General features: G+C 38.2%; 1 protein-coding gene across 1 annotated transcript in view; it reads right to left on the reverse strand.

The window, feature by feature from the left end:
• Positions 1–2,532: 2,532 nt before the first annotated feature.
• The window catches only part of LOC119425285 (transcriptional repressor scratch 1-like), an 11,298-nt gene continuing 717 nt past the window's right edge, over positions 2,533–13,113 (reverse strand). The window contains exon 2 of the mRNA XM_037692807.1: positions 2,533–3,323. Coding sequence (XP_037548735.1) covers positions 2,533–3,323 — 791 coding nt within the window. The remainder of the gene's footprint in view (positions 3,324–13,113) is intronic.

Raw genomic sequence — 13,113 nt, forward strand, 5'->3', positions numbered from 1 at the left:
TTCATTCTGATTGCAAGTTTTATACCAAAAACATATCATGATATATATCGTTACCACCACTCATCACAATACATATCGTGATATGAAATGTATGCCATATCGCACATCCCTAATGCATATCCTATCTGTTAATAAAATATCTCCTGAGCCACTGGACAGATTTTAATGAAACTGATAAAACAGTAATTAAATGTACATCTTCAACTGATTAACATTAGGAGTTAATCTAACACTAATTAAGCTCATTCAGCTAATTCTTGTTTGCAAGCACAAAAATGACTACAACAGTTGTTTTACAGATACTGAGCTACAAATTGGTGTGGTAGCTAAAATATCTGGCAAGATTTTAGTTTAATGCTTTGCCATATAAGACGATGGGCGATAAGCATGGTTTTTAATAGGAAACATGCTTTATTTATGGTTTTATTTATGAATTTGACTTCAATAGAGGAGAGGAGCTCTGATGAGTTGAGTACTGGGCTGTACTCAGCTGGTTATATCAACTGTAAAGTAACTTCTAAAATATAGTTAAGCCTATATTTGAAGTCCGTTTTGTAACGCTTTGATTGTAATATTTTTTAAAGTTCATGTATGACTGCATAATAAACACCTGAAACCATGTAATGGCTTTTGATTTGATTAGTAATGGCCTCTTTAAAAACGTCCTGGATGCAAATAACCAAAGAATTCAATGTAAATACTTATGCAATGTAAAAGTAACCACAATGTAAAGGTTTCTTAAATGTGATCTGCACAAAACATTATAAAAAAAAATCAAACTGAACTTGTTTTTAAGGCAGCAACAACACTTTGGCTTTGAAATGGATTTTGCTCTTTAATCCATTCAAACAAACAAAAAATTATAACGAAACAAATTCTTCTCCAAACTGAGAAAGTTTAAAAAAAAAATCTATACAGCAATTAAAATCTGAACTATTCATTTAACTTTTCACAGTCTGGGTTTGTGTTTTTTGTTCACGTTTTTCAGCACCAGAGATCTACCTTCTACTTTCTACAATATTTTAGAGTAATAATACGAGGCAGGCAGTGCATAAACCATGTACAAAAGACCCGACCCAACCCAGAGCTCTCCAAATAAACGAGCTGAATTATTTGTGTGAATCCCAGAAGCATCAGCTGTTCCTAATAGTACAGATGTAGTCGTCGTCAATAAGCTAAGGATGCTGCGATATAATTGTAACTAGCAGGCTTTTTATTTTATTTTAGATATTTTTACATAAAAAGCAGCAGAGATTGAAATCAGAAAACTGCCCCTACAGTTTCTGCTTTGATCCTTCTACAAACGATCGGTTCACAAAAGTCCCAGAAAAAGCCCCGAGGAGCGACAGCAACGCCACAGTTCCTGCGTATTTGGAGCTCTAAACCCTTCATCGCACTCATTAAGACAAGCTTTGTTCGCAAACTCCCTGAAATGTGATATCTTGCAACTACAGAACTGTAGTAGCTGGAAAATATTGAAGATGTTATAAGCAGGTTTGACTTCTTTGAACACTTCATGCATTATTGCTCAAACAGGTGAGAATGAAATATTGCCCAAGACAAAAGAATTTTGCTTAATTGTGCCAGTTACCTAAAACGTTTGGCAAACGATCCCAAAGTTGGCATAGATTCCATTATTTGGACTTTTTTTTTTTTTTGCATGCAAGGATTTGTGTAAATAAAGTGGCAGAACATAAAAAAGGTACTCAGTATTTTAGAAAGTGTCAAATGCTTTGGCATATTTGTAACAAAAGGCAAAAAATTGTAATAAAGTGCAAAATAATACAAAATGATACAGATGAATAAATTATTAAATAAGGCAATAAATAGACACGTTTAAAAATAAATTGTAGCTAAAAACTGAGTTGCTTGATCACATTGTTGCAAAACTGGAACAACGTTGACACTTTTAAAAAAACTATTTTTTGAAAACGACAAACAATGAGATTGAAACAATTAGAAAATATTGTTAAGGAGTAACTTGGTGGTTGAGTGAATGTTATGAACCATTTGATCCTGAAGTACTACCTCCTTGATTTTACTAAAGAAGCCCAAATCTGAAAAAATACAAAGTTTATCTAGACATAGAGCAAAACAGAAGCAACCTCAGATATTTAAATATTTGCTTCCAATGAAACAGAAAATAAAAGTGTTTTCTGAATCTCTGTGCAGGAGAACTAATAACACTTTAACTCTCGAGCAGCTGTCGCCGAAACAAAGACATGAAAGAACGATTGTGCTTTTGTGTCATGTCTTCACAGGTAGAAAAAAAGTGGATGAGGATTGCTGTGGACGTAAATAGATTTTCAGAAAAGATGTGCTGTGCTTTATTTATCTTCACAGAATCTAATACGGGTGAATCTTATTGAAACAAGACAATCTAAATCAAATGAGAAAAACTGTCCTATCAACCTCCGCATGAAGGCATTGAGGAGATTCATTAGCCAAGTCGACTTATTTTTTGTACCTTTTTGGGCACTTTTAGGGGCTAAAGCAGAAAACAAGCTAACGTGGGTACAGAAAATAAACCCATCATTCACTGAGTGAGCTTAATGGGGAGAACGCCCCCTTAAAGCATGCAGACTCGTAGTGCTTGTTCAGGTAACTCTTGAGCGCAAAGGTCTTGTTGCACCGTTTGCACTTGTAATGCTTAAAGGCTGAGTGCGTCTGCATGTGAGCGCGCAGGTTTGACCGGTCGGCAAACGCTTTCCCACAGTGCGCGCAGCCGAACGGCTTCTCGCCCGTGTGCGAGCGCATGTGGCCCTGCAGCAGCCACGGCCGGCTGAACGCCTTGCCGCACACGTCACACTTGTGCTTGAGGTCGTGGGTGAGCAGGTGCATGGCCATGGCGGGCATGGAGACGTAGACCTTGCCGCACGTGGGGCACTTCTTGGCCATCTTGCTGTCTATGCTCCTGTGCGTCTGCTTGTGTCGACTCAGGTTAGAGGACGTGGCATAGGTCTTGCCGCACTCGCTGCAGGTGTGCCTCTGAGTCGCTCCTCCCCTTGGAGTTCCCGTTGCTTTTCTTCTGGAACGTCCGTCCATGATGAAGAACGCATCTACTGAGTATCCTTCACTCACGGCTGTATCCCCATTAATGTATCCACCTGCTGATGATGAGACCTCGGACCTCGGGCTGTCCGGCTGGTCTGAATCACCATGGATATCACTATGGATATCACCATGGATACCAGAATAGGTGTTGTTAATGTGACCATAGATAATGGAGGAGTGGCTGGGGGAGGGCACTTTAGAGATGACCGATGAGTCACTTCCCACAACGTCATCATAAGGATTTGGACTCAGATAACCACTGACGTAGTCTGGGAAAACAAAAGAAAAGATTGGTCATAATAGGCAGATCAGAAAATGGGAAATAATTTACAACCCCAAATCTGAAAAAGTTGAGGCATTGTCTAAAACACAAATAAAAATGAAATGCAATGATTAGTAAATTTTGTAAAGCCGTATTTTATTCACAGTGTAAAATAGTAAAACAACAAATGTTTAAACTAAGATTCTGTACATTTTTATGAAAAATAAATATGCATTTTATTTTTGATGAGAGAAATATTTTTAAAAAGAAACTTGAGACAGTGGGATCAAATGGCTGCCATCGTCAGTAGTACAAATAAAAACAGCTGGAACAGCATTTTGCAACGAGTTAGGTTACAACAGGTCAATAAGAGGGCTGGATATTAAAAATCATTTTAGAGAAGCTGAATCTCTCAGAAGTAAAGATGAGCAGAGGTTCACCAGTCTGCAACTAACTACATCTACAAATAGCAGAACAATTTCAGGTTAATGAAAACTGGGATTAATTTGAATATCCCTTCATCTACAGTTTATAATACCATTTATCATTAAACTCTATTTAAGCAGGCAAATCCCATTGAGATCACAAGGGAGGCCTGAAGGCAGCCTAACATGCAGGTTTTGCATCTGTCAAAATCAAAACCATCCAAAATTTCAAGAAACTGGAGAAATCTCTGAGCTCCAAGGACGAGGCTAAGAGTCATTATTGGATGTCGGTGACCTTCAAGGGACAGTGCATGATAAACAGGTCTGATTCTGGGCAGAGGCAGGGCAGCCAAACGGGTACCCGAAAGTCCCAGGTTCGATCCCCCAGTCATTGCACATCTCGTGGTGTCTCTGAGCAGAGCACCCTATCCCCAATTGCTCCCCGGGTGCTTTCAATAGCTGCCCACTGCTCCACCTGGGGTGGATGGGTTAAATGCAGAGAGCCAATTTCGCCATTGTATGGAAAAATACTGTACAATGATGACAAGACATAACACGTCATTATTATAATAATTATTATTATTATTATTATTATTCTGTTATGGATGTCACTCCATGGGCTCAAGATCACGTCCACAAATCATTGTCTGTAAACACAGCTCACTGTGCCATCCTAAACTGCTGACTGAAGCTCTATTATGTAAAGAAGAGGCCACAGGTGAAGAACATCCAGAAATGTTGCTGTCTTTCTTTGGCCATCGTTAATTTAAAATGGTCTGAGGCAAAGTGGAAAACTTTCCTGTGTTCAGATGAACCATAATGTAAAATTATTTAAGGAAAGCAAAGATCCAAAAGCCTTCTCCTCTGAAAGTACTGGAGTGCATTAGTGCCTCTGGTATAAACAGCTTGCACATCTGGAAAAGCACCATCAATGCAGAAAAGTACAATTTATAGTTTTAAAACGATATGCTCCTGTTTAGACATCTTTTTGAGCAAGGTCTTGCATATTTCAGCAAGACGATGCAAAACTGCACACTGCTTCTATTACAACACCATGGCTTTGTAGAAGAGGAGTCCAGATGCAGAACTGGTGAGAGTCCAGACCTCTCACCATGTGGAAACGTTTGGGGCATCATGAAACAAAAATCCAGCAAAGACGAGCCAGGACTGTTGAAGAGCTAGTCTCCTACATCAGACTGGGGCAACATTCTCTTCTAAAACCTCCTGCAGATGGTCTCCTCACTTCTAACAGGTTTACAGACTGTTGATAGAAGAAGAGAGGATGCTTCACAGAGGGAAACATGGCCATCTCTCAACTTTTTTTAAAATGTTTTGCTCCTATCTAGTTTAAAAACACTTTATATGTATACAAACATATATATATATATATATATATATATATATATATATATATATATAATGTACAGTTTCTTGGTTTACACATTTTATATGTTTCTATGATGTGAAGATTATAGGTTTATGAGATAAGCAGTCCATTGCATTTTGTTTTTTATTTACATTTTACAAAACGTCCCAACTTTTTCAGAATTGGGGTTTTTATAATCGGCCAAGAGGCGAGAAAGAAGAATGCACTCTAGTGGATCAAAACGTAAACGTTCATGCTCAATAATCCAGGTTAAGAAATCCAACAAAGTTCAGTCAGGTCATCTGGACGGTTTCTTTTCATGTTGAGACGTTTCATACTTCATCCAAAGGACTTCATCAATCTGAGGGGAATCATGGGAGTGTGCTGCTTGTGGGACTGCGTTTGTTTGTGGCTCCTCAGATTGATGAAGTCATTTGGATAAATTGTGAAACGTCTCAATAAACAAAAAAATAGTTCAGATGACCTGACTGAAATGTGTTGAATTTTTTACCTGGATTATTGAGCATGGACTTTGATGTTTTGAACCACTTTGGCTATGGTTGTGTCAGAGGAGTTGACGAACCCCAGAAACCATCTTATCACCAGCAAACTGGTTGGTCCACTATAGGAAAGTGCTGATTGTTGGACTGAGTTTGTTTGTGGCACCTCGGATTGACGAAGTCCTTTGGATGAAGGACAAAACGTCTAAAAAAAACCCATCCAGACGACCTGATTGAACTTTGGTGCACTCTAGTAGAGTTTTACCAAACCAGAAGCGTCTCCTTGGCTTCTTATTTCATAAAAACAACCTGAAGAAGCACCTAAAGTTACACGTTTCTTTACTTGCATTGCACACGACACAACCTCTGTTGCATCTGTGCAGCCCTGCAGATCTCTTGTATTCTTTGGGACTTTATGAAGAACTGCTTTTGAGCACCATTGAGGCCAAAAGACTTCCAGGCACCAAAACAAGATCTGCCAAAATTGAATTAAAAAACAAGATGTGCTACAAACTTGTTTATAAAATGAAACTGGAAGCTTTTGTGCATTAAAGGCCTAGCAGTCCTTGAAGAAAAACATATTGCCTTCTGCCTTTCATGTTAGAATTTCACATAGAAATGCCAAGAAACAACAAAATTATAGCCTTTTTATCAAACATTGTAAATGCCGTTTGGTACAAAATCACGTCATATTGTGAGATCTCAAAAACAGCAACATACAGTAATAATACTCCGCCACATCAAATTAAAGCTCTAAATGTGTCAAACTGGCAGAGTTAGAGTCATCTTTGTGTTTGCTAATGCTTGGCTGCAGAGTGCTCAAGAGGTCAAGATGCTGTTTCGTTTTCTTTTTTTTTAAGTGCTTTATAGAGACCCTGTAAATGTTTACACGGATTTTACGCAACAGCTGAGCACAGGTTACAAATCAAAACTCTCATAAGTGCATTTATTATTAACAAAGCATTCTATTAAAGCGTGGCGTCTTTAATATCAGTCAGGATCGCTTTAACAACATTGTACTTTCAGATGATCAGCCATTCCTCCAGGTAGGAAGCAGCAGAAGGAAACCGTGTGGTATTTATAGACGTACTAAAATGCCGTTATGCCTTTGGCAGCACCGAGTAGACTCTTTCCCCTCTGTGGGAAATCTTTATTTTTTCATGGAATGGTTCAGCGAGCACACTTGCTCCTCATCAGCTGCACCTCTCCTGACAGGTCCACGGCCACACGCAGTCGCACCCCGAGGCTGTCAAAACTTCAGCTGTTGCACACAGAGCGTCTCTTTTACAGCAGCCGGGAGGTCTGGTGTGTGCTCCGTGGGCACACTGCCACTGACAGTCCTCTTCTTGAGCTAAACTGTGACCACGTCTGCCCGAGACTCACAAAAGTCCTCAACAACTGCCATGTTTTTACCCTCTCTGCACAGCGCCCGACAAATCCAATTAATTATTTGTGGGGGGAATTTTAATGTCAGCTGCTTCATTAATGCACAGAAGGGGAAAGTGGTGGGATGTTTTACCTGTGTCTGTTTGGACTGTTACCAAAATATCTCATGAACTACAGGACAGATTATTGATGAAAGTCTCAGACAATAAAACATTCACAGAGTGAACATTAACTTTTGGACTCAGTCTAATTCATGATGGTCACCAGAGCCAACTGGCCTTAGAAAACACAATAACAGGTGTAATTCAGTCAGTTTTACTGATAATGTGCTCAAAGTTTGTGTGGTAGTAGCTGAGAGTTATTATGGTTTAAGAAGTGTTCACACTTTTGTGATCCATTTTTCTTCCACATGTTTTGGCATCTTTCTTGTCCCACAGATTTCAAACTATTTCAACAAATCATGTTTCAAAAGGTTCAGCTCTTTCAGGACAATCCTGTTGTAACTTTTAGCATTGTTGCAACTTTAGCTTTTTGAAATATTTAGCCTTTTCTGCCATTTTGTTCTCATAGAAAATGAATTGAGCTCATTTTACATCTTTCAAATATTTAGATCTGTTTACAACCTTTCACATTTTGTTCTGGTTCAGCTTCTTTCACATTCTTTGTGCAAATTTAAACTTTTTGCAGCTTCTTTCAGCTGTTTTTTTTTTCAGCTGTTTTCTGCTCATTTCAGATTATTTCTGCTAACTCCATTTTTGTGTTTCTTCTAACTTCTTTCTGCTGATTTTAGCTTGTTATGCTCCTTTCAGCTTATTTCTGCAACTTTCAGCTTTTTCTGCTATTTCAGCTACTATTTGGTTATTTTTATGCTCGTTTTAATTCCACATTTTTTTGCACTGATTTCAAAAAATTTTTCAGCCTAATTCAGCAAAAATATACTCTCTCTACTTCCTTCTGGTAACTTAAGCTTATTTCTGCTTTTTTAGCTACTATTCAGCTGTTTTTTTTTTGTTGCTAATTTCACTTTTTTCCAGATAATATCAACTTCTTTCAGCCCTTTCTCCTAGTTTCTGCTTTTTCTGCTTTTTCAGCTACTATTTAGCTCTTATGATGCTAATTTTATCTTTTTCAGCTAATTCCATATTATTTAAGCTCATTTCAGCTCTTTCTGCTTCCTTCTGGTAGTTTAAGCTTCTTTTTGGCTTTTCAGATATTTTTTCTTTTTTTGCTCATTTCTGCGTATTTTTTTAACTAATTTCCTGATTTTTGTGCTGATTTCTGCTTATTTAAACTTAATACAGCAAGTATGTGTTCTTTCTAACTTTCTTTCCTAACAGAGCACTTCGCTCTCAGACTGCAGGTTTACTTGTGGTTCCTAGAATTTACAAAAACAGAATGGGAGGCAGATCTTTTAGTTATGAGGCTCCTCGCTTGTGGAACCAACTTCCAGTCTCTGTCCGTGAGGCTGACACATTATCCAGTTTTAAAACTAGACTTAAGACTTTCCTTTTTGCTAAATCCTATAGTTAGGGTCGGCTTGGGTTTCCTGAGCTGTCCCTTAGTTATGCTGCTATAGGCTTAGACTGCTGGAGGACAAACTGACCACACTTTTCACTCTGCTGCTGTCTTTACTTACTCTGCTCAACCTGTTTTGTATTTGTAATTATTTTTTCTATCCTTAACATGTGTTTTTTTGTCTTTCAGGTACACCTGGACCTATACCTGGACCTACCATTCTGTGTTCGTCTGTCTCTCCTTCCTGTCCTCTCAACCAGCCGGTCAAAGCAGATGGCCACTTGTCCTGAGCCTGGTTCTGCTGGAGGTTTCTTCCTTTTCAAAGGGAGTTTTTCCTTTCCACTGTTGCCACTGTGCTTGCTCAGGATGGGAGACTGCAACGAAGCCAAGATTCTACTTGTCTGCTGGATTCCTTAGATACAGAACTTTACTAATTGGCTTTTATGTATGTGAATGTTTCTGTAAAGTGCCCTGAGACAACTTTGTTGTGATTTGGTGCTATATAAATAAACTGAATTGAATTGAATTTCTGCTTTCTTCTGAAAATGTAGGCTTGTTCTTCCATTTCAGCTACATTTGAAATTTGTTTTAGTTAATTTCAGCTGTTTTTCAGCAAGTTCTTCTGCAATAAGCATTTTCACAGGAAATGCAATTTCTCTAGTTCACAACACATATTGCAAGAGCTGACAGATCGTGTGTGTTCTCGCACGGGGATACACATAATGGTCTTTTCGAGGGTCAACGGAAGCTGTTAATTTCAGCAACAAATTATTTTAGTCTAAAACTCTTCCACGAAAGGCAGCGGGCGATATGCATTCCTTCAAGGAAATCTAGGCCATTAATTATTTCTATTATCAGCTGCTGCTCAACAGGCTTGAACTCCAGCAGACACAAGGAGAGACTGGTAGCTAATAAGCCACAACTCCTGCTGAGCTCCGGATCAATAGCTCTCCATTTCAATTAGCACTCGGCGAGCATTAAGATGCAGACAGCAGAGGAGATACTGTTGCTGGTAATATAATTTTGCGATGCAGTTCTGAGAAAAGCTCAGATGTTGATCGATAACATGACGAGGTGAAGGGATGGAGGGGGCTGGGATACCAGGGAAAGAGGAGACAGAAAGAGAGCGCTTTGTTTGATGCGGTGATGGTGGTTAGGCGTTTCGTCAGCGCGCTGCTTCGAGTCTAATTTAACATTTTGAATTTAATTAACTACAAGGGAAAGAAAACAGTGAGAATGGGAGGATGGTGGAAAGATGGTGCGATGTGGAAAAGGCTGCGTTATAAATATTATATCCCTGTGCTCTCCAAGTGCGTGTGTGAGTGTGTTTCTTGTTTTATAGAGCATAAGTAAAGTTTTTGAAGCATGATCAAGAGTTTCTCGGGACTATATTTACAGACAGGTTGACTGAGAAAATCCTGTGGGCGCAGACTGAAAGTTTCAGCTGCAGTCTTGAAGCAAGCAGCTCCACCAGAGCAGAATTTTCCTTGAAAACTCCAAGAGTTTAATATGTTCAGTCAATTGTGTGTTAGTAGATTGAACGGCTGAGAAAAAGTATTTTTTGTAGACCGTAAGAATCTGCAAAAGTAAAAAAAAAGCTCTTTATTTCTTGATGGTCAACATAACGTTTTTGCCTGTATTTGTGTTTCTGTTAGCAAAATATCTCATAAACCATTAAATGGATTTTAATGAAACTTGTAGGAAAAAATCAATTGGCGAACCTCTTCAAACAAATACGTTTTGGAGCCAATCTAATTTATAATGACTGCCACTGATAACTGTAAACAGAAAATGATGCAACTCTATTTTACAGATATTGCAGTAAAATTTGGCTGAGAATCATTCACATCACATTATTCTTGCACCTGTTGTGCAGGATTTTTGTTTAAAACTTCTGCTTTTACTGTTGTAGTCAGCCCTGTGTGTCTGTTAGCAAAATATTTCATGAACCACTGAATGGATCTTAAAGAAATATGGGAAACAAAGTGAATGCATGTACATCTTAAACTGATTAATGTCTGCAGAAATCAAAATTACAACGCCTGTCACAGTTTGGTGACTTTAGAGAACACACAAATGGATATAACTCACTCAGTTTTATAGATAATGTGCTAAATTTCAACGTGGTAGTAGCTGAGAGTCATTCTCTGAGCATGAGATCTCATAAAACTGCATGAGGTTGTGCTACCAAAGATTAAGCAAAATGGCTACAACTCTTTTCTCAACATAAAATGATCTTCAGCTAGAACTCTGGGCTGAAATGCTTTAAGAACTGCTTGGACTTCATGCTTTTATTTGAATGGCTGAATGATCAACAATGCTAAGACTAAAAAATGTGCACGTAAGAATAAATGCACGTGTTATTCTACCTTAAAAACAGAACAATAAAATAACACTGACTGGTTTTAAATCTCAGCATCAGGCTCTCTTTGTGTCTCTGTCTGCTTCCCAGTATCAACTTGGTATGCATTTCAAAGTCCTTTTGCAGCATTAAAGCTGTTCTATATGCTTATTAAAGATTAAATACTCTGCCAAAGCCGAACCATCAGACTTACGTGTGTCTTTAAAAAACAAAGAATTAGAAAGTCAAAGAAAAATGGTGCACAGAAACGAAAGAGAGGGGAGAAAAAAAAAGGTGCAAACTACAATTTAATTTTTGATCCAAAGCAGCAGCGACTGATGCACACTTGTGTGCTTTGGACACTTGTAGGTCACCCTGTGTGTGCATGAGTGTGCGTGTGTCAGTGTGATGTTGTGCACTCAGCTGTGCAGGCTGCCTGGGAAATGTGCCGAGTTGACAGAAACACAGAGGGATGTGAGTGTGTGTTTGTGTGTGTGTGCAACAAGATGCAGCTACTTCATTCAGGCTTGTGTTATATTTATGACGGTGGGTGAGCGGCGCAGAGTTTAAACGCTGCTGCATGTTTCTTCTCCTCTGATTTGTCATCGGAGCGCCAGGAACCTCTTCATCTTGTGTTTGACCTTGGTGCAAAGTGAAAGCCACCAGGCTGCACTAACACCATTACAAGGCGGCCCCAGTGCAGCGACAGGAAAATCCTCTGTTAACCCTTAGGAGCTGCAGTCATGTGACAGATGACCACTAGAGGGCAGCACTGGGCCCACAGAGACACAACTCTTTAAAAGCTGTTTTTTAAACATTTATTTTTATCACACTAAAGAGTCAATTTTTTAAATTTTGCCTAGTGTCTACTTGAAATCCACGTTTTTGCATATTTACCATAAAATGTCTCAAACAGAAAAGTGTTAGTGAAGTGTTTGTTGAGAGAGTTTTTAAAAGCTAACTCAAGACCAATTTGTTGGATTTCAGGCAAATGATTTATTCACAACTTGACTTGGGTTAATTTTAAAGTTGCATTGTAATTTTAGTTTGACTCATGCTTGAATTATAAATGAACATATTTTAATTAGTTTTTTATTATTATTTGGGAAAACAACTTTTATTTTATGTTATCCTCCATCTAATTCCTTTTTCTCTTCTTTTTAGTGTCTTGGTTTAATTAATCCTAGGATTTTAGAATCATGTTTTCATGATACTTTTTACTTTTTCATCTGCCCTCAACATTTCTTAGTAATAAACAATGTGTTTTCTCATTTCCTGCTGTCCCTTAATGTTATAGTCACAACAGTTTAATCCCTTTATAACTTTCTACTGTTTAAAATGTTTCTGGCTCTTATTTATTTATTTATTTGTTATTATTATTTTCATATTTGCATTTTTTTTTTTTTTTTTGCTTTAAAGCTTTTTGTGTTACACACCACTGTATAAAAGGTGTTTTATGGGTAAAGTTTGATTTTATATTTTGTACATATGTTTGTAAAAGTCTTATTTTATTGCATTGTTAACTTGATAAATAAGGACTGACATAAATCTGTAAATCAGTGAGGTAGATGTCTTAAAGATCCCCATTAAAGCCTCATTAATGCAGAGCTTTATGACTGATGAAGGATACTCAACTCAAAGTGAATCCAGCTGGGATTACTGTGGTTTGTCTGGTCAGGTTGGACTCCTAACCCTCATAATACTTTCTGTTTTTCCACCATTTTTCCTTTAGCATTGAAGAGATTAACTAATCTCTCAGCCTGTGTTGCATTTAACCAAGTATCCAGGATTCTACATCATGTGGGACCATTTTACAATCAATCTAGAAGGGAAAATATTTGTAAAATAACATGAAGATACTTGCAGATGTTGATATGAGGAACATAAGAGGCACCAAGACAACAGGGAATCCTGTTGTTTGTGTGCTTGTGAAATAATCTATTATTTTGCACGAAAACATCTAAACTCTGTTGCTTCTCTGCTCCATTTTTTGTTTTTCTGTCTATCTCAGCTAAACTGACCAAGTCTTCTGTTGAGCTGACAAATGCATCAAAGCAGCATGTTGTAAATAGAAACACATCACATTTTATTCACTTTTATGCTGTTTTCTTTTAACATTTGTAATCAGATGCAAACTGTTTGAGGTAAATCGAGCTCCTGCTGGCATAGCAGTGACCCAGATAAAGGTGGAGACCAACCACCTGGAATGCACTTAGTTCTGCTTACATGAAACCTTTCTGTTTGCGGGGGGGGGGGGGGGGGGG

The sequence above is a fragment of the Nematolebias whitei genome, chromosome 19 (genome assembly GCF_014905685.2).
Source record: "Nematolebias whitei isolate Nwh7 chromosome 19, NemWhi1, whole genome shotgun sequence".
Lineage (NCBI taxonomy): Eukaryota > Metazoa > Chordata > Actinopteri > Cyprinodontiformes > Rivulidae > Nematolebias > Nematolebias whitei.